The sequence below is a fragment of the Tamandua tetradactyla genome, chromosome 5, assembly GCF_023851605.1.
Source record: "Tamandua tetradactyla isolate mTamTet1 chromosome 5, mTamTet1.pri, whole genome shotgun sequence".
NCBI lineage: Eukaryota > Metazoa > Chordata > Mammalia > Pilosa > Myrmecophagidae > Tamandua > Tamandua tetradactyla.
In genome coordinates, this window is record NC_135331.1 from 96620418 (window position 1) to 96643180 (window position 22763).

Here is a 22763-nt window from a genome sequence, read left to right on the forward strand (position 1 = left end):
AGTGTGTTTCCCCTTGCTTACAAAGGCAGTAAAGTGCACCAGTGTGTTTTTTACAATTTCCAACAAGGCTTAAAACAAAAGAGGTTTTCATGTTAACCCTCAGTTCTCCAGAAAATTCAATTACTGTTCCCCTCCTCCATACCCCACCCCCATTCTAAGCGTTTTAGTCAGATGTAATTGTATCGCATGGTTTTATTTTCCAAATTTGGGAGGAGGACTGATGTTAATAACTGATGTCAGAACTTCAAAACAGTTGGAATTAGCTTTACTACTGTAGACTGGAATATGCACATAGCAGTACGAAGGGTACAGAAAATGAAAGGACAGGGGTGTGGTACGCACCTACAACCTTGGAATGTGATAATGTAGTTTGGAACTTAGGAGGGAAAGAGGCCAGTGGGAGCCAAGTAGCTTCTGGGAAAGGGTCAGATATGTGCAGTCTAAGAAAACCCAGTTAGGTCCCAAGCGCCCGAGCAGAAGGACCGATGCGGGGAGGATTGGGGGTCACCCCACCCCCATCCCCAAGAGATGTGGGAATCTCAGAGGCTATAGAAAGAAGCCCAGTCCTCCTCTCCAGACTAAGAAAAAGGGCAATGTGACACCCACCACCAGGACCCTCTTTCCCCTTCCTTTCCCTGCCAAGTCCTCCTAACTCTAAGACCCCATTCTGGCTTGAGATCATCTTCTCCTAAGAGCCCAGCCTCACCCTTCCAGTGGGACCTGAGGTTCCTTCTTAGGAGGCCCTCCTGAACATCTCCGCTGTGGCCCTCGTCCCCTGTCTTGCTCCCATGAGTTCTTTCTTTCCGCCTGAGCCCAGCCCTGTCCAATTCATCTTTGCATTCCCGGTACCTTGCCCAGTACCTGGCACACAGCAGGTGCTAAATAAATGCTTGATGACTACTCCGCATGGGCTTTGGAATATGGCACATTTGGATTCGAAAACTGACCCCGTACCAAATGATCCTGGGCAAATTACATTCTTTTCAAGCCGCATTTTCCTCTTCTGTAAAAAGGGAGCAAAACTGATTTCAAGGGTGTGGTCAAGATTCAATTAAAACGAGACTGCATATAAGGCCTTATTCCAAGCGTCTGGCCCGTGGCGAGCTCTCACATCCTTCCTGATTATCACTGCACACTGGAGAACGGAGGTTAAGTGGGGAGGAACCCTTCAACCCAACCCCCTGCTTTTTCTGTGCTTCTAAAAGAGAAGCAGAGTGGGGTAGGAAGACTGATGTATTACTTCAGCGGTGGGTGGAGGAGGTGCCATTAGCCAAGCAACAACACCGGAGAAGCCTGTGTGCAGATGCCTGTTCTAGGGGAAAGAGAAAATAAGATTTCCCAGCAGACCAGAGTCCAGCCTGAACCAATTTACAAAGCTCACTTACAGAACACAGCTTCAGATGCCCAAGAGGGAGCACAGGGGCATACAAGGGTGTGGACCCTACAGTCAGGCTGCCTGGTCACATCCCAGGCCTTGCCTCCTGCTGGGTCACTTTTAACTTCCCTGGGCTTCTGTTTCTTTCCCTAGAAATAAAAGGTTGCTGCAAGGAGTATATGAAATACTGCTGGTATAGCACAGCAATTTTTTTTTTTGCTCAATAAGCGTACTCAATAGACACAAGCCACAGAAGGACATCTAGTAACTTTCATAAGATGTCTATACACATAGACATCTTGCCTGACATATCTACTTTGAGTCTCACTAAATCCTCCTTTTGCAGATGAGGAAAGGGAGGCAGAAGAGGTTAAATGACTTAATGGCTAAATGGCTATACCAGATGGCAAAATTAGCCTGTGCCCTCTCTCAAAAAATGTGGGTACCATCACCCACAATGCCCAGCATGCAGAAGGAATTGTAAATGCTAACTTCCATTGTAGGAGCTTCTCCAAGTTGGGAAGAGGCTGGGGGAAGGGGTCACCAAAAGGGTGACGGAGCAACCCTTTGAGATCCAGTTTGCAAGATGGTTCTGAGCACAGGAAAGAAGGCAAGATGGTGGTATGAGGCTAGCAGGCAACGAGCATTTGAAAGTCAGGCCCCACTTGCTTAAACTCAGTCTAGCCACAGAGTAAGCAGGTGAGGAGGCACCTGACAGCTCCAGGAGTATTTCTAAAGAAAACGCAATTCATTTTTTCACATATTTGAAAGTACACACACAATTTCCACTGTAAAACTTCAACCCAGACTGCACTACCCCCGACATCTGAACACCCCCCACCCCACCCCACCCCCGCTTCCAAGGGTCCTTTCTACCTCCACGCCAGAAATTCCTAGTTAGGGACTGCTTGATGATTACAGTGTGATTCAGAACCAGCCCAAACACAGAACCCCAGGTGGAAAATGCCCAAACGGATGGGAAGATTTTTGAGTTTTCATTTTTCCTTACACCAATTTCCTCAGACCCAAGTCACAGATGAGAAGGCAAAGCAAAGCAGATTTCCGCAGACGAAAATGGACACTGGCAAAATGCTTTCACTGGTGAGTTTTCATTTCTTGGGTTTTTCCTACAAAGGGAGGGGACTCGCCAGGTCGGGGTTGGTTTGAGAATCTGCTGGCCAGGAATGAGGTCGGGATTGTCCTCATCCATAAACTTATCCATAATGCTTTCCAAATCCAAGTTCGTTGAAAGTTTACTTGCTCACTTCTGGGGGGATAACTGTCTACAGATTTAGCAGAACCTCAAAATCAGAGGCATTATGTTTGTTCAGACGCCTTAAGGAAGCCGTCTAGTCTCCAAAGCCACCTCCACCAGCTGCACCCGGTCGCCTAACCCCTCAACCCCCCCCCCCTTTCCCTTCTCCTCTGTTTTGAAGTTTATTTTCCCACATTTAGCCTCGAATTCTTTCCTTCCTTCCCCTGCAGCAGTGGAGGAGCAGCGAAGAGGGAAAGACCTCGAGGGCAGCTCAAGGTTTTATCACACCCGCCTGCCTTCTTACCCCTCTAAACAAAGCCCTGGGGCAAACCAACAAAAACTCCTTCTCCAGAGGAATTGCTTCAAGGGAAATTATACAGTGACCCCCTACCCCCAGCACACACACAGCAGACATGGATCAGAAGGAACCCAATTCATTCCAGCACTCCTGCTATATTAGAGAAACACCAACCAGTTGCTTTCTGAAAAATCTCCCAGTCTGTTCCCATCCTGGAAACTGATAAAGGTTAGGGGACCCTCTCTCACTCAAATCCAACACCCTGCTGGGGTCCTTGGAGGACGAGTCTCTACAGGTTCAGCTACCGGTAGGCACTTACATGGTCAACTGTGCGAACTTCCATTGGCTTGGGGACCAAAGGGAAGTATAACTAGCAAGACATCTTCATGCTTTCAGCTTCACAACAGCCCAGGACAGGAAAGAGGGATAAGTATGGGTTAGTTCCCACTCTGCATATGGGGAAACTGAGGCTGAAAAAATGATACACCTACACTAGGCATAATGTATTGGGGGGCTGCTCTAGATTAAATGCAGTTCCTCCTCAGAGTTCCCTATTGACATCTTTCACCCCAAGAGAAATGTAACAACCTGGATAATCTATTCCCACTCCACCCTGCACTCTGGAGCCCTCACCAGCTCTCATGCAGGTCCTGCTCCTGCTACTACGAGAACCATTAGTGCACGCGAGAAGGAAGGGTGGATGGTTAAGGCAAAGACTCCCCCGTTAACTGGGAGAGTTAAGGGGAGTGGGGGCTGGAGGGGGCAGGCACCGGGGCCGGCCAGAACAATCAGCCCACAGTTGATATGAGTTAGGTCAAAAACCACCACAAGGCGTGGGCACCCACAGAAGATAAGAGGCTCCCAATGTCACCAAGGCCGAGAAACACCCCTCACCCACTCCCATTCCGCAAACCTTTCTCCCCCCGAAAAGGGACTACCAGGGTTTTGTCCGTTTATTTAACCAGCTACTTGCACGAAGTTTAACTCCAAGCTCTTGGGGGATGCCTCCGCGAGATAAGCCTTCCCGGAAGCCGGAGCAAGTCCTCAGCATTCCGGCCACCAACCCCTCAACCGTGAGGCCGCAGGCCGCACTCCCCTCCCGCCCCCGCCCCAAGGTCTTGCGAAGACGGGGCAGAGAAGGGGCTTAGCCCATGACGGGACTGGGGGACCCGCCCGCAGCTCAGCCAGGTTCAAGTTCCGGAAGAAAAGTCGGGCCGGCGCGGCACTGGCCCTGGGGCGGGGAGGTGGAAGCTCGAGGAGGTGGCAGCCGCGCGCGGCTCGGCTCCCGGAATCCGGAGCGTCTCCAAGGAGAGATAAACGCCTTTATCCGCCCCACAGCCTCCCTCCACAAGACAGAGATACCCGCACACCCATACCGCGCCGCCGCCGAGGACCCGACCGAGTTCACCCGGGGTCAGCCCCAAGTTTTCCCCTGGCAAGCTGAGCGCCAACGTGTTTCCGCGCCTGGGTGACCCCCGTGTCGCCGGAACCGACCCGCGGCGGGGCATCCTCTCCCCATCACCCCCAGGGTTCCCCATAGGAGTCCGAAAGCTTCAACCAGCTTCAAGTGCATATCGGGGTACAGCCGGCGGCTCACCTGCAGGACCCTGTCCAGGCCCTCCTGGCCCAGGCACGGGTAGTCCTTGAGCAGCTGCAGCTTCTGCGTGTAGTAGTTTTTCTTGGCCTCCTTCCAGTGCGGCTCCTCGAGCACCTCGAAGATCGCCGCTCCGATGGACAGGTAGAAGATGATGGCCGAGGTGAGCAGAGGACCCCGGTCCACCATGGCTCCCGGGCGGCCGCCGGCGACGGAAAGCCTCCCCTAGCCCCCGCGGCAGCCCGGGCGCCCGCCCTCTCAGCCTCTGGAAACAGCTGTTTGAATTTGGAGCTCCGCATGCGCAGAGCCGCGTCGCTCGCGGGACAAAGTTGCTCGGCCAAGTTGGCCCACTGAGCGCGGGGAATTGCGCAGGGGCCCACTCGCGCGGCCCGGGACTGGACGACTGAAGCGGGTCGAGGGAGATGGCCCGGACAGCGGGGTCGGGAAAGAGCGGGGCAAACTCTGCGGAGACACGTGTACCGTCCTTCCGCGCGCCACCAGCAGTCTGCCCCGCGTCCGCCTCCACACGCCTCCTTAACTAGCGCCCGGCGGGTTCTGCCCTCCCGCCCTAGACCCGGGCCGGGGAGGGAGCACTCAGGCCCCGCCCCCTGCAGGCCCCGCCCCGCGCAGGCCCCGGGGTCCGCCGCGCGAGGTGTGCGCAGGCAGGAGCAGGAGCCGGGTGCACCCTGCGCGCCCGCGGGCTGCAGGCTAGGGAGTCTGCGCGTCCCGCCCTCCGCGCCTCTCCATGCCCCGGGGCTTGCGGTCTCTGGGACTGCGGTGGTTATTAATGTTGGTATATTAAATAAAATGATTGTGTACTCAATTACTGAGGTCAGAAATTTATTGCCATTGTTATTTTTATTTACTGTAAGCTCGATTTTCATTTACCGACGTTTTTTTCCAAGAAGACTTGATTCTCAGATCTTTTCTATGTCTCGACATGTCTGTCTCTGTCTCTCGCACACACACACACACACTTTCCTATAAACCTGGGGAAAGGGGGTTAGAAAGGAGCTGGAGAAGTTGTAGGGAATCTGAGGATACAGGGAATAAATCCAACCCAGAGGCTTGACTCCTACCCGTAGCCCCATTCTAACCTGCCCTGGTGAGACTCCACACTTTGTAACTCTTCAGGAAACACTTGACCTCTTTCAGTCTCCCAGGACTACTTAAAATTGCAGCACCCCTCCCTATTCTGCTGACTTAAAAAAAATTTTAGCAGTGCATTCCTTCTAATATACTATATAACCTTTTAATTTTTGTTTACTCTATCTTCATCCCTCCTCCATGTCATGTTCACTGATGCATCAACAGTACATAGTAGACACTCAATAAAACATGTACAAATGAATGAGTGAATGAATTTGTCAAAAACACATCTCTCCTCCCAGGATATTTTAAACTCACTGCATCTTGCTCCTATTTGCTGAGTGTTTATTAAACCCCACGTATAGTACTACATCCTTTCCAAACATCATAGGCTGAGCTATTGTTATGCCTACTGTGCACTGAGGAAACTGAAGTTCAGGTGGGTAGGTTTACCGAAGGCTTCCGGACAGCCAGAGTTGGAGGTGGCACACTCCCTGCCCGCTCAGTAACCAAGGGCTGGCTCTGCCCCTCTTGGCCTCTATGAGGGAAGGTTAGGAATGGACAGAGTCCCTGGCTTTTTCAATTCCTGGGGAGAGAAGAAGGGGCGTTGCTGCGCAGGAGTTAGGACCATTTCAATTTTTCCTGGAGAGGGCGTTATCTGTGGTGTCTTCAAATAGAGGTGGAGCAGAGGTTGGAAGGATGCAGGTTTGAAGGAACTGATCCAAGTTTGCAAATGTCTCTGCCTCACCTTTGTGGAGGCCAGGGCAGGAAGCTGGGAAGCCCCAGGTTTCCTGATTCAGCAGCCCTGGACCTGCCGCAGCCAAATCCCTTTAGGTCCCTCCTGGACCAAAGCCTTGAGGTCGCTCACGCTGGAGACAACCCCCTTCTCAGCACGGGGCCTCCTCCCCATCCCCCAACAGACCCCGCTTCTCTAACCTCTGCTGACTCTCTGCTACCCTGAACTGTAGGCTGTGGTGTGAACCCCAACCCTGAGGTCCCACCCTCTAGCTCTCAGACGGTCCCCAGGCTTCTCTCCTGAATCTTCCCCTTTGGGTGGAGTGGCCCCCTTTGTGAAAAAATCAGGGAGCCACGTAAACAGTTCACCCAGCATGGGGTGAGGGCAGTTCAAGAGACCACAGCTTTCTCTTCATTTGGAAAATTTTACCATTCCTCTCTCCCACCTCCTGTCTGTTCTCTTCCTAAGCTAATAAAGGGCCTCTTCCTATTTTGGCCTCACTGCCTTATGAAAACACTGCATATACTTTGGGATAAATTTTTATTCAATGTTTTAATAATTTCTAGTTTTTCTAGTTTTCCATTTAACCTATTTCTCTATTCCCGATCCCTTCTCTTTCTCTCTCACAACGCAATGCTCTCTTCTCCTCCTGTTGTACCATCTCTTACTCACGGCATTTTCCCAAATCTCTTTTCCTTGCTCTCCATTCCCAAACTCCTGCCTTCTCTTTCTTTCTTCTGTCTCCTTCCAAGTTAAACAAACGTGCTTCTCCTTCCCCACCCTTCTGGGTCTGAAACTGCCCGTTTGGATCAACAATTCCCGATTGTTGACAACAGGCACTCTGTCCATTCTCTGCACGGCAGCCGGTGGGTGCATTTTAAAATCTTGAAACCAGTTAATGTTTAGATGATGTGAGCCTCAAGGATAGAAGAAGAAAAAGTGGGTATATTCAGCATGAATCCTGGGGTGTGTGTTTTCTAGTACTGACAATAAATAAATTCATTTCAAAGGTTTATGCTTGTTTCTTGTTATTATGCTTATTTTCGTGGCTAACGATCATTCCAGACAGCCATCTTTTGAAAGGCAATCAGCTTTGAGTCTCACTTTGATTGCAACCAATAACATAGATTTACCTGAGCACATCTTGAGAAACTGGCAGAACAGATTAGCTGTTTCTCCAAGGTCGTGCTCCCAGCCTCAGGCCACAAAAGGATCACACCCACTTTTGTTTCTTCCTCCTTTAATTAGGTAAAGGAATCATCCTGTTTGTGAAATGAAATCTGATCATCCTCTTACTATGCTAAAACTTTATATTATTTTATTTCTGGTTTAGATTATATTTTGTTCTGTTTAGGATCAAAAGAGGCATATAAAAGGTCATCAAGATTATAATGTGTTCTATAACATAATCACTGAAAAATCTTGTTTTCTTAAAAAAAGAAAAGCTTTATAACACTCGCTCCACTTGAAAGATCAAAAGGTAACCCTTAATTTTGTTCCTGTCATATCGCTTGAAAGACATACTATTAAATGCCTTATAAAATAGCTTGCATTCTAAGAGATTATCTCTTATTTTATAAATTTGCTCTGTTTCTAATGGATTGTTTGGAGATATGGGAGAAATATTTGTTAAATTTTCATTTCTGCAACTCCTCCAGTTGTTAAATTAGAAAGGTTTCTGAGTGTAAATTCTTTGTACATGATAAGGCCACTTTCATGTTTTATACCAAGAAAAACAAAATAAAACATAGAACATTGCATTCATAAACTTGCAGTAAAAAATGTAGTAAAACAATTAGAACTTGTAAATTCAATTTAAGATATTTAAAGTTACAAGAATTAGCTTGGAATTGAGGCGGGAGGAGATGTGGGTAAGTGGCAATAATTTAGCCAGATAAGCATTATCTTGGCAGGGTTTCATTTCCTCTAAACACCCAAGCTACATGGCCTTCTCTTCAAGAGCCAGTTAAGATGTGGAGAAAAATGTCTGTGTAGGTTAAGCTCAGAACTCAAGCACAGATTCTGAATTATTTATATTAGAACATTTCAGATAGTTCACTATTGCCACTTCAAACCATTTTCCCTGAAAAGGGAATATGGTCATATCAGAATTTCTTTGCTGTGCGGCACCAACTAAAATGTCTACCACCATCACAAAATAACTCAATAACAAGAGAAGCCTCAACTTTGACTAGTTCAAAAGTCACCTGTGCCTAGTCCTCAGATCAGGCCATTTTCAGAATAACACAATATGGCAGGATTTATGGGACCCACCCCCAAGCCTCTCTCTCCACTTGCCATCGACCTCCCGAAATTCCACCATTTGAGAGCCATTCCTCTGTGTTAAATATCACCTTTTCTGCAAGACCTCTTTAAAAACCCACAGAAGGGGTGTGGCATTAAGATCCTAACAGTCTTCTTTAAGTATCACTACTTAAAGAAGACTTTAAGTATCACTACTTTAAGTATCTAATGAAAGCTCCCGACATTTCCCCGGAAAAATACACCTATCACACGTACTCACCAAATTGTTTAAACTAGTTCTGATGGCTCACAGACCCTTCCCAAAGGCTGGAAGACACTACAGGCACCTGGGGTGGGGAGGTGAGGCAAATGAAAACAGGGAATAGGTAAGTGAAAAAGTTGGAAAGCCATAGAGCAAATTTGGCTGACTTTGCAAAATTTCCCTGTAACAATAATTAGGCACTTTTTAAGTATTCTCTGCTAGATGTTTAAAAAGCACCAAAGGAGATAATGCACATATGAAAAGGTGACACCGTGGGGATTATTAGCCCATTTTATAGAAGAGGAAGCTGAAGTTCAGAGAGGTACCCAGTATGACCTGAGCCCATGGCTCTACTTATCACTCTTTCCCTGAGCTCCTGCTGTCACCTTCCCTTTCCCCCATGAGCTCTTTTGGCTCCCCCATAGCCCCCTGGTTTCCTTCTGTGCTGAGATTCCTCCCTGTGCCCCACCCCTACTGGTTGTTGGAGTGATTGGGTGTACCTAGCAGCCCTATCAGGGATCCTTCTCTTGTCTCTCTGTCCTGTGGTGAGAAGCTTCCTCCATAACTTGGAGTATCTCCTTTGGAGATTGTGGCCTGTCACCACTGGTCTCTTCCAGGGCTCTCTTTTCTGGTCATCACAGTAGAAATGGAGGTATTGGGATAAGAAGAATAAAAGGCCAGTTGTGACAATCACTCTTTGTATGTAAAGATGACTGCCAAACTGACCCGGCCATGGTCTTTGGGCCACTATTTAAAAGGCCTCATATTAACACATTTATTTATTAATTCTTTCATCCCTTCAGTATATATTTTTTGAGTACCTACTATGTGCCAGGCCTTAGGCCAAGCGCTGGGAATGCAGCATAAAAAGATACTTCCTTTGTCCCAAAGGGCCTTTGAATGACTAGAAGACAAAGGGGCAGTGAAGGTATATCCAGAAGTGGGGCCAGAAAGTGCAGTGTGGGGGAACAGGTTAATTCTGAGAGTCAGGAATGACGTCAAAGAGAGGCAGGCTTTCATTTTTTTCTTGGAAGCTAATATGCATTCTCCAAGTGGGTTGGGTAGGGACAGCCTCAGCATGAAGTAAGTCAGGAAGGCAGAAATCAACGAGACCAGAGGGCATGGCCAGAGATTAGGCCCAAGAGGTAGGAAGGGACTGGGGCTGGCAGGGGGAGGGAGATATGAGTGGTGGTCTTGAGTGCCAAACTGAAGGACCCTAACTTGGAGTCACCAAGAATTCCAGGGATAGAATTAAGGGGCTCCATGAACTTGGATGCAAAAATATTTTTTATTTGCACTACCCTCTATCTGAAATTTAGCATCATCTTCGATAATGAATATAGACAACAACCCATGGTAATATTAGCAGGACCTGTGACTTTGTTACCAACAGGTATCATATTACATGAAAATAGTGGCAGATATCTCAAAATATTGCCTCAAAATCACTTCAAAGTTGGGCAGTGTGACAGTGGCTCAGCAGGCAGAAATCTTGCCTGCCATGCCGGAAACCTGGGTTCGTTTTCTGGTGCTTGCCCATGCAAAAAAAAAATTACTTCAAAGTTATAGACCCACTGCTGTATCATGAAATGTGTTTATTAAAAAAGTACTAGTAGTACTACACACAAATTTTTAAAAATACGTTGATAATTGTGTTTCATTATAAACTGATTACTTTTGTAATACAGTATATTTTATTTTATGCATGTATTTATGCATTTGGAAACATTATACTAAGAAGGTATCCATTGGCTTTACTGGATTGCCAGAGGGGTCTGCAAAACAAAAACAAGGTGAAGCAGTCCTGCCTGGACTAGTTAAGTGGACAAGTGGCCTGATCACCATAGCATTTTCAAGAGTTCACCCAGGCAACTATGTCCTTTAGAAGGCAGTGGCAATAGTCCGGGGGAAAACAATGGGGGCCAGAAGGAGCAGTGGTAATGAGAGGCAGGGACAACCCAGGAGATGTTTTAGAGCTAGAAGCTTCATGATTTGGAGGCTGTTACTTTTCAGAACTCTACTATTTTATGCTGACGGTTGCAGAAACTGCTGCATTCTGGAGTTTGGCACCAGTGACAATCTGCCTGTCACCTTCCAATGCCTGGATGCTTTGCTTGCACCCTGACCCTCTCCTATAGCCTCCCTCACCCCTGGCTGCACTGAGCCCTCCCAGCAGGGCTTGTTCAGACCCACGGTATAATGCCCATGGCTGCCCCATCTGGCTCCCGCTTGGCTGCTCAAGGAACATAAAGATTCCAGGAGACAACTGACCACTGAGTACCAGATGGGAGAAGGGCCTGAGGATTGGTTGAGGGAGGGGTGTGGAGAGGGAGACGATAGTGAGGATGGCAAGAGGATGGAGGTATCAGGATTCTTGGAATTTCTGCCTCCTGACCCAAGGTCCACGAGGGAGCCAGGCATTAAACAGGAGTTGGGCACACACAGGACTTTGACCTTGGAGTCCTATCAATGGGTTTTGGGACAAAGGCTCATGAGGTGCAGGACCCATAATAATTCATGGGTCTGATACCATGTAAGCTATTCATCTAATATTATAAGGAACTGGAAACCCTTGGTCCAGTTTGCCTGGTCGCAAAGCACCTCCCTCCTCAAGCCAGCCACCCAAATCTTTCTGTTCTTGTGTCGGGGTCCCAAGCCAGACTGGTCCGAAAAACCATTGATTTGGGTCCAGCACGAGGACCTCACTGAGGGTAACTTATTGGGGTGCATGGCTCAGCACTCTCCCTCTCACAGCCTGACTGTCAAGGCAAAAAAGGGACTATTTATGAGCAAAATCATGATAAGAGCTGTAGTTGTTGTATGTTTCTCATGTGCCAGACAGTTCATTAAGCCTCTTACGTACATCACTGTGTTTGACCTCACATTGACCCTCACATCAACCCCATTATTGTCCCCATTTTATGAATGAGGAAACTGAGGCTCAGGGAGGGAAAGTAACTTGTTTGATTTGGCATGTGGGGAAACCAGGACTGGGACCCAGTCTGGTTTGATGGCAGCAGCCTCCAGGCACTTAGGGTAGCCCAAGTGGGCTCTACCTAGAGTTCCCAGTCCCAGTCCCTCCTGCTCTAGGCTTTTTACCTGCTGATGATTTCAGAACCAAAAACTTAAGGCACAAGAAAAGCCTGGGTAAGATTGTCTTCATTTGCCAAGAGCAGCTTGATACACAGGAGGAGTTTCCTACCAAGGGTAGAGAACCGTCATTGCTCAAAGGTGGTGGAGAGAACAGAGCCCACACACCACGGCTGCTCCTTCTCCACAAGTGAGTCCTCCTTCAGATGATTGAGAAGACGGCTTTGGCTGCCCAAACCTCCAAACTGCCCTCCTCTTCCACCGGGTGCCAGAGCCTCAGGAAACCTGATGGACTAATGTCCTAGGTGATAATCACCAACAGCTGTCAACATTGTCCAAAGAGACACAAGTGAACTTTCCACGCCTCCTCCCAGCACTCTCCCTGAAGTAGACCTGCCAAAAAATTGACCATGAATCTGATCTGGCCTCCAGATCCAACTCCCGATTCATAGGAAATACACAGGGCAGAGGGATGTGCTAAATTAAACACAGGGACATAATAGGCAAAATGCTGAACAGACAACCTGGTTTCTTTAACAAATAAATTGCAGAGAAAGCAAGGAGTAAGAGAGAGAAAGGTGGAACAGAAATTTATAGATTATAAGAGGTTTGCAAGATGCTATGGCCAATAGTTAACAGGAAGTCACCAACAGCACCCCAGCACTACCGGGGCAACTAACTGGGGGGAGGGTCAGTGATAAGGGTTGGTTCTGATTTGATATTTGGTGACTGTGTTTGTTGGTTCTTTGTCACTGTGGACCAACGAAAATTGTCTAAAATTGAGAGTGCTGCTGATTGTACAACCAAGTGAGGACACTGTAAGACATGGTGTGTTTATTTTGGACATTATTCATGATACTCAACAGGGAGCTGAAGGGTACAATGACTGAGAAGCAGAATGCCAACTGTGATACATTTATATGATGGAATATGGTGCGGCTACAAAAAGGAAGGACATAAAGAGGCCCACAATGAACTGAATAAAACTTGGGGACAATGTGTTGTGCAAAATAAGCCAGAAAAAAAAGAACAAATATGCAAGGTCTCTTTCAGAAAATACTCATAAGGAAATTGGCACCTAGATTCCCTGAATGGAAAACCCCAGAGACCCAATCAATCACTGGGGACTCCCAAGAAAATAGGCCAAGCCCTTACAGAAGAAAGACTTAATGTGAAGGTATAAGTACATTTCTAGATTCTGACACACTGAGCTATATGTGTATCAGCTGGTATTTCCCTGGAACTTCGAGTAATTCTCTGACACCTAAGACCCAGAAATGAAGTGCTGCAGCCCTGAAAGTTAGCATAGCTATATATAATAATAAAGTAACCGTAAAAGAGATCAGGCCTCAATTAGAGATAAAAAGGGAACTAATCTGGCTGGGGCAAAGGTAAATCAGAATACAGGGTAAAAGATGATAGTGTATATATTCTAGACTTTCGCCTACTATATGAGACCAAAGACAGAGAGGCTTTTTACGTCTAGATCCTAAACTTTCTATAACACATAATCTGGATCGAATTTTCTGGATATCTCATTTCAATAACCCAAACTACTAGAATCCAGCACAGGAACAAGGCCTTGTAATTCTGTATTGCTTAATGTAATATCAGGATATATCTCAGGCTATGGTGGGCTGATAATTAAAAAGTATTGGTAGATTTGGCGGTGTGGGAGATGACTCCCAGGGATGAGTCTGGCCCTGGCACTGAGGGATCAACAATGCCATCCTGACTAAAATGCAGAAAAGAAGTGTAACAAACAAGGTATCGGTGGCTGAGAGAGTTCAAATAGAGTCAAGAGACTACTCTGGAGGTCACTCTTAACACAAGCTTCAGTTAGACATTGCTAGCTATCATAACTTACCAAACCCCAACCAAAACCATTCTAGCCAATCCTAAAGAACACCTAGGGCAATGTATAAGATTCTACAAAGGTTCCATGCACTAGGTAACTTTCCAGAAACCTACAACCTCCAGGTGGGTCCCTGGACCAGATAAGTCCTGAAACCTAGAGAAGCCAACTTGTCCAGAGCATCAGCTAGTTCCATCTCCATACTCCATGTTAGTGACAGCCTCTTCCAACATGAAAAAGATAGAATGGGCATAGCCCAAATACCTCTAAAGAGTGGGAGAAAGATCAAAGGTGATAGTGGTGTTATTCAGAGAAGGTAGGGTTTCACAAATGAGTATAAGTGCTGAATCATTAAACTGATATCTCTTTTAGTCTCCAGCATCTTAGAACAGCTAGAAGTAAAAACCTAAAACTGTGGAATTGTAACCCATACCAAACTCTGAAATCTGTCCTATAACTAATTGCTGTGCTGTGCTTTGAAATTTATAGTTTTTTTTGTATATATGTCATTCTTCACAAAAAAAGAAAAAATTGATTGTGATGATAAAAAGTGTTTATTCCTTCTAGGCTCCAATATTCTGGAGCAACTAGGAGGAAAAATTTGAGATGATGGTAGGGTAGCCCATGACAAACTCCGGGATCTGTCCTGTAACTACTTGTTGAAGAATGCTTTGAAACTACTGCTTTTATCTTTCTTGCTTTGTATACATGTTATATTACACAAGAAAGAAAGTAAAATATATATATATATTGGGAGATTCCCTTAAGGGTCTGAGGGAAAACAAAATAAAACTATTAAACTTTCCCATCTGGGAACCCTGGGTACACAATCAACAATTGGGGACTCCCAAAAAAATAAGATGAAGCCCTTGATTTTGAGGCTTGCCCTTATGAAACTTATTTCTGTAGGGGAGAAGTTAAGATTATCCATAATGAGACATAAGAGTTGTTTCCAGGAAACCTCTTTTGATGTTCAGATATGGCCTCTCTCTCTCTCTGTAAGCCCAACTGTGCAAGACTCCTCCCTTCTATGTGGGACATGACATTTAGGGTGAAAGTCTCCCTGACAACATGGGGCATGACTCCCTGGGATGAGTCTGGCCCTGGTATCGTGGGATCAACAACATCTTTCTGACCAAAAGGGGAAAAGAAAGGTAATAAAATAAAGCATCAGTGGCCAAGAGAGATCAACTGGCATCAAGAGGATATCCTGGGGCTACTCTTATGCAAGCTTCAGTTAGATAGTGCTAATTACTGTGGTTTGCTCACCCCCAACCAACATCACTCCTGTTAATTCTTTTTTTTTTTAACTTTTTTTATTAATTAAAAAAAATTAACAAACAAAACATTAAGATCATCATTCCATTCTACATATACAATCGGTAATTCTTGATATCATCACATAGTTGCATATTCATCATTTCTTAGAACATTTGCATTGATTTAGAAAAGGAAATAAAAAGACAATAGAAAAAGAAATAAAATGATAATAGTGAAAAAAAAGATTATACATACCATACCCCTTATCACTCACTTTCATTTACCACTAGCATTTCAAACTAAATTTAACATTTGTTCCCCCTATTATTTATTTTTATTCCATATGTTCTACTCTTCTGTTGATATAGTAGCTAAAAGGAGCATCAGACACAAGGTTTTCACATTCACAGAGTCTCATTGTGAAAGCTATATCATTGTTCAATCATCATCAAGAAACATGGCTACTGGAACACAGCTCTATGTTTTCAGGCAGTTCCCTCCAGCCGCTCCACTACATCTTGAACAACAACTTCTGTTAATTCTTAAGATCACCTAGAGCTCAAACTGAGATTCTATAAAAGTTTAATGCACCAAGTTTGTTTTCCTGGAACCTATAATTCCTAGAGGGTTTCCAGACAAATCCTGAAATCCAGAAGGAGCAGCTTCTTCATGATTATCAATTAATTACACCCCCCTATCCTTTAGTGTTGACACTCTTCAATATGAAAAAGTCAGAATGGGCATTGCCTAAAGAGCACTATGGATTGAGAGAAAGATCAAAAGAGAAGGAGGAGTTATAACAGAGAAGATAGGATTCAGCAAATGAGTATGACCACTGAATCACTATATTAAAATTCCTTCTAGCCTCCAGTGTTTTGGAGCAGCTAGAAGGAAAAATCTGAAATAGTGGAATGGTGATCCATAACAAACTCTAAAATCTGTTCTGTCACTACTGGTTGAACCGCATTTTGAAAATTATTGCTTTTGCCAAACTGTTTTATTATTTTTTTAAAGAGACATGCAAGAAAGTCTTATTTGGCTCCTGAGTCAAACAAACAATAAAACATACAAGACTTAACAATTTATAACATTTTTTTTTCTTTTTTTACATGGGCAGGCACTGGGAATCAAACCCAGGTCCTCTGGCATGGCAGGTAAGCATTCTTGCCTGCTGAGCCACCGTGGCCTGCCCTATGACATTTTTAAGACAACTGGAATTGTGAACCCCGAATGGATACTAGATGACATTAAGCAATTTTTGTTAATCTTTTTCAGGTGAAATAAGGTATTGTGGTTTTGAAAATGACATTTTCTTTTTAGAGATTAAATAAAATGTTCAATGAATCTTGTCACTTGTTGGTTTTCCTGTTGCTTGTAGGATAGAGCCCTAAATTCTCACTGCGGCTTAAAAGTCCAGCCCCTGTCCACCCATGGGGTCTCACCCCCCCCCAATCTATCTCCTCAGTCCACTCTCCGCTTCAGCTGCTCAGGGGTCTCACATCAGGGCAGAACTAAGACTTAGGTGGGTTCTAGGCATTTTTGCCTTAGTGGACCCCTTCCTTCATAAACTCTATTTTATGACTATATTGATATAAAGATGAATATACTAATATGACATATTAAAAACTTCCTTTGACCTAAAAGTTCTTCTTTTTTTTCTTCTGATTTAACAGAAATGAAACCATTTTGATAGGCTCCTTCTTTTTTTTGTATGCTACATGCCCGGGGTCACATTCCTGTTCTTTTTCCATGTGAGTATCCCATTACTGCAGCACCATTTGTTGAATTTTTGTTTGTTTTTCCTTTCTTTGTTTTGCTTGTTTGTTTGTTTTTTGGGGAAGTGCATGGGCTGGGAATCGAACCCTGTGTCCCGCCTGGAGGGGGAGAATTCTGCCACTGAACTACGCTTGCACCCCCGATGGGCTCCTTTTTAACACCGTGGGCCTGAGGCACTGTGCCACCACACCTGACGGAAAAGTCCGCTTGCTTCTGAATGCAGTTTCTACCTCCTCAATCACTGTCTTTACCTCTTTCATCCTGGTAAACCCTGTGCTTCCTTGGAGAAGTATTCTGTGACCTCCCAAATGCCCCACCACGTGCTGATGACCTTGCCATATGCTTCATAATGTCATGGTTGAGAATCATGTATTAATTTGTGTGATTGTTCTTAATGACTATCTCCTCCCTAGATTGTCCACCTTTGTAACCTTGGCACCCAGCCCAGTGCCTGGCATATGGTGGCACTTAATAAATATTTGTTGAATAAATAAATAAGTCAGGGGTGGGAAGGGACACCAGTACTGTGTTAAAGCATTCAAATAGGAAAAAGAAAAATGTAAGGAAAGAAACACAGTGAAATGTTAACGGTGGGTTTTTTGCTTCTTTGTTACTTGCTATTTTTGGTAGGAGGCATAGGGAGTGGTAGGGAAACAAGTACATTTTAGTTTCTTGATTAGACTTATGTGCCCTTTCTAGCTTTTTCTCAATGAACATCTATTGCTTGTGTGTGGTTAATATTGAAAATCAAACCCAGCAGAGAGCCTTCTTTCTAGCCAGGCACTAAACAAAGACTCTACTGACTAAAAGCTCCTGGCAACCATGGCTTGTGTTTTTCTTGTTCTCATGCCTTATGATGAGCACCTAATGGGTGCTCAGGAAATATTTGTCAACAGGTTGAACGCTGACCTTGGGTCCCTGGCTTGAAGATGGAAACTGTTCACAGCAAGGAGAGCAGAGAGACTGTCACCATGTCCGAGTGAAGGATGAGATGAGGGCACTGGGCTGCTGGTGGAAGGTGGAGAATTGGGGACTTTTCAGAGGTAGGATTTCAGGGTTTAGGAGAAAGGGTTCATCTTACCTGGACAAACTGGACAGGCAGCAAAGTAGGAAATGAGGTGGAGAGAGCACAGTGGAGAGGGAGTGATCATGAGTTCACTTTGGGACTTTTTAAGTAGAAAGTGCTGTTGGGACACCTGAGTGAAGAAGTTGGAAGGACAGTGGGGACTATGGAGCAGGAGTTCAGGAATGAGTTTGGGACTGAAGAGACAGACTCAGGAGTCACACTATCCAGGTGACAATGTCTTCTTCCAAGCGGATCAAACTGCCCCACTTCTTCTCCCAGGCTGGAAAACCAAGCAACGGTGGTGGCACACTTCAGGGATCTTGGTTGGAGAGGCAGCGGAATCTTCTCCAAAACAAAGATTCACACCATTCCTGGGGTGAGACAGAACTGGGGAGAACCTCTGAATTGAGGACCAGAACCAAAACAGCCGTCAAGTACATGTACTGGATCAGAGTCCAAACTGAAGTTAAGAAAACAAACACCAGGGAACACTAGAAGCAGATCTTTCTGTTCACTAGTAGTCACTGACTTGGACCAATCCAATCATCCTTCAGCTCATGCCTAGATTGAAACCACTTCTCATTCCAGGTGCATCCTTGCTCTGAAGTGGGCATATGAGTCACTGGGAGAACAGGATTTGATTAACAAAGATTCAACCAGACTACAGCTGTTGCCAGAAAGTGGGGCATGCCTGCAAGGCAAGCCTTTCCCATGGGCAGCCAGGGTTGCTGTGCACCCAGTTTATTCCTGCTGCCTTCCTGCTACTATCCTCAAACCTCACCATCAGGGGGCCTGCTTTTGGATGAAGGCATGCTACCTCCAAAGTTCTTATTCCAAAATGTGAATACCCTTTCTATGGTAGCACATCCCAGTGGCTAAGAACTTGTCACAAATTTGTATTTCATTTCCCTTTTCTCCTTGAGGGTTAACTAGGATGAGGACTCTGAGAGAAAAGTGTTTTAATGAGGGAAGGGTAGGGGTAGTTGTGTAATCTGGTATGGTGCAGGGGCTAAGGTGCAGCTTGAAGTCTGTGGGCTTGAGTGTGAATGGGGTCTGGCATGGGAAGGGTCTATTTGATAGAGAGCAGTGCTGCTCCAGATGTTTTGGAGAAGAGACACTAGAAAAGCTCAGCTGGGCTGATCCTGCAAGTAACTCATGTCCTCCCATGTCCTGTATGCCCTCATGGATTGCTCTCAGGGTGGTCAATGTACGCTCTGTGGGTTGTTGCCACAGCTGCATGGAAAAACCTTTGCTAGACAAGAGGCTTTCTTTATACTTCTGTGTCTTGCAAAGCTCCTGGCACCACACTGGCACACAGCCTGCGTCTAAGATATGCCCATTGTCAGCTCATGGAGAAAAGCCCAGGTAGAAACCAAGCACCTAATAGACCTGTTGATTAACTTCAACAGGTTTTATGCTATGGCATCTGCAAACACTGAAGAGCTCTGCAAATAGCTACAGTCTCTGCAAACAGCTATAGGCTCTGCAATCACTTGCAAGTTCTTCAAACAGCTGCATAATTTTAAACAATCATGATTTTAAATTGCAATTTTTAAAAATTGAAAACAATTCCAAACTAGAGGCTCAGCAAACAGGGATAGGCTCTGCAAAACAGCTGAGGGCTCTGGGAAAAAGCTTTTCAAAAAGTGGTAAGCTCTGTAAACACCTGTAGTCTGCAAGCAAGTGCAGGTTCTGCAAATAGCTATAGGTTCTGCAAATGGGTGGACAATACACAATGGGCTATAAAAATATCAACTACTGGTCCAAACATAAGAATGCTATTAAAACTTTAGAAACTGATCTCCACCTACCCTTTCCACAAGAAATAATATCTTAGGATAAGGAAAGGAAGGGATGGGAGAAGGACAAGTAAATTGGATAAATAAAGAAGATCAGGGGCTCTGGTTTAATTGGACAAGTGTCAAATTAAGATCACAAATTTTGACAGCCATTTTTATGTGCAAAGAAGTGTGCCAGGCACAAGGGAGAATGTGGAGAACTAGGTGCTCTCATTGTTCAAATGGACATTCAAATAGCTCCTGGGCCCTTTCTGGTGGCTGTTGGGAATACGTGTACACAACCCAGATTTATTTCCTTCTGAGAGAGTTGTAATTAGTGTACTTGGCCAATGCCTCTGGTTACCAACCAGAGCAATAAAACCCATCGTAATCCACCTCCTGAGTACTGTGCAGAAAGGTGATTGCTTCTGCTACTGGTGGTTGCTGGCATCAGGGCTGAGACAGCCTTGTCTGTGGAGACACAGGTACCCTAAGGGCTAAGGGTTGACCAAGATTGGGGATTGGACTCCATGCCCAGTGCTGCCCTAGACCATGATCCCACATACTACTGCATGTCCTCGAGAGATGAAGGGTATGGGAATGATGGTGGAGCTTCTGCTTAATCAAAGCAGGTTTCCTGTCACAGGGGATGAATGCTGGATACATACAGGCCTGCCGAGGGCTGTGCAGAAAGATGGCTGATGAGGAGAGAGGAAAGGGGTAGCCCCAGGGGAATGTCGAGGTCAGTGCTCAGGCTTTTTCTGGCTGTGTGGCCTTGAAAGATGATTTAACCGTCTGAGCTTCAGATTCCTTTTTAATGGAAAATAAGGATAATAATAGTACCTACCTCCTAAGGTTGTTATGAAGATTATAAATGAGCTAATATAAGTAAAGTGCTCAGAAAAGTTACTGGAATATAGTTAGCTCCATCCAAGTTAGATGACAATATGATGATGGTGGTGGTGGTAGTAATAATGACAGTGGTGATCATGGCAGTGGGGAGTGATGGTGGTGGTGCTGGTGGTGTTGATGGTGATGATGGTGGTGGTGGTGGTGGTGGTGATGATGATGGTGATGGTCGTGGTGATGGTGGTGGTGTTGATGGTGGTGGTGGTGGTGGTGGTGATAATGGTGATGGTGGTGGTGGTGGTGGTGGTGGTGATGATGATGGTGACGATAGTGGTGATGGTGGTGGTGTTGATGGTGATGGTGGTGGCGGTGGTGGTGGTGGTGATGATGATGGTGATGGTCGTGGTGATGGTGGTGGTGTTGATGGTGATGGTGGTGGTGGTGGTGGTGGTGATGATGATGGTGATGGTAGTGGTGGTGGTGGTGGTGGTGGAGGTGGCGGCAGTGGCAGTGGTGGTGGTGGTGATAATGATGTTGGTGGTAGTGATGATGTTGCTGTTGGTGGTGATGGTGGTGATGATGATGATCGTGGTGATGGTGGTGATGATAGTGGTGGTGATAATGATGTTGGTGGTGGCGATGATGATGGTGGTGATGGTGGTGATGGTGGTGGTAGTGATGATGATGATGGTGGTGATGGTGATGATGATGGTGGTGGTGATGGTGGTGGTGTTGATGGTGATGGTGGTGGTGGTGGTGGTGGTGGTGGTGGTGATGATGATGGTGATGGTAGTGGTGATGGTGGTGGTGGTGGTGGTGGTGGTGGTGATGATGATGGTGATGGTCGTGGTGATGGTGGTGGTGTTGATGGTGATGGTGGTGGTGGTGGTGGTGGTGGTGGTGGTGATGATGATGGTGATGGTAGTGGTGATGGTGGTGGTGGTGGTGGTGGTGGTGATGATGATGGTGATGGTCGTGGTGATGGTGGTGGTGTTGATGGTGATGGTGGTGGTGGTGGTGGTGGTGGTGGAGGTGGCGGCAGTGGCAGTGGTGGTGGTGGTGATAATGATGTTGGTGGTAGTGATGATGTTGCTGTTGGTGGTGATGGTGGTGATGATGATGATCGTGGTGATGGTGGTGATGATGGTGGTGGTGATAATGATGTTGGTGGTGGCGATGATGATGGTGGTGATGGTGGTGATGGTGGTGGTAGTGATGATGATGATGATGGTGGTGATGGTGATGATGATGGTGGTGGTGATGGTGGTGGTGGTGATGATGATGTTGGTGGTGGCGATGATGATGGTGGTGGTGCTGATGATGATGGTGGTGGTGATGACACTACTGCTGGTGATGGTGGAGGAGAAGGAGAATATTCTCAAGATGAAATTCCATTATCCTCTACTTGAATCTTCATGTTTCCAAGGTAGAAGGGACATTGGGGGAACTTCTGCCTGGAATGCTCCAACACAGCCACCGTTTTGAATAGTTTGCTTCTCTTCCTTCTTCTCCTCTGGGTTGAACTTCAGTGCCACCTCTCAGGAGACCCTCCATGACTACCTCATCAAAGTAGTTTTTCCTGTTCTTCTGTCCTACAGCCCTTATTCATTTCTTCACAGCCCATTTCACAATTATAACTATGCATCAACTTACTGCTTTACAGGTGCTGTCCCTGTCTTCCTCCCCACACCCTACCACGAGGCTCAGGGTCTTATCTGCTTTGATCACCAAAGTGTACCTAGCCATTAACCCTGTGGACAGCATACAGTAGAGACTTAATAAATAGCTGTTGAGTTAATGAGTGAGGAAATTAATGAGTAAACAAATGAGGCTGAAAGTCCAGCTAATATTCAGGTCCTTACTTTTTCTCTCTTCTCTGGGTCTGATTGCAGGTTCCAGCCACAGGAAGTTTTAAAAAATTTTTTCTATTAAAAATTTTTATAGAAATAAGTGCCTCAGTATAACACAATACCCTGGTCTCTTGCCTTTAACTCTTTTGTTTGTTCGTTTTTATTTTTTTAGTGCAATTTTATTGAGATATATTATATAATCACATATCATATAATCATCCAAATTGTACAATCAGTGGTTCATAGTGTTATCATATAACTGGACTCATCATCACAATTTTTGAACATTTTCATTACTTCAAAAAAAATTAGAATAAAAGTAAAAATAGGGCGGGCCACGATGACTCAGCAGGCAGAGTCCTCACCTGCCATGCTGGAGACCTGGG

General features: G+C 45.7%; 1 protein-coding gene across 1 annotated transcript in view; it reads right to left on the bottom strand.

Annotated features, from left to right (window-relative positions):
- The window catches only part of KCNK5 (potassium two pore domain channel subfamily K member 5), a 38569-nt gene extending 33500 nt beyond the window's left edge, over nucleotides 1–5069 (bottom strand). The window contains exon 1 of the mRNA XM_077161694.1: nucleotides 4526–5069. Within this exon, the coding sequence (XP_077017809.1) occupies nucleotides 4526–4711 (186 nt within the window). The 5' untranslated portion in view covers nucleotides 4712–5069. The remainder of the gene's footprint in view (nucleotides 1–4525) is intronic.
- Nucleotides 5070–22763: the final 17694 nt, after the last annotated feature.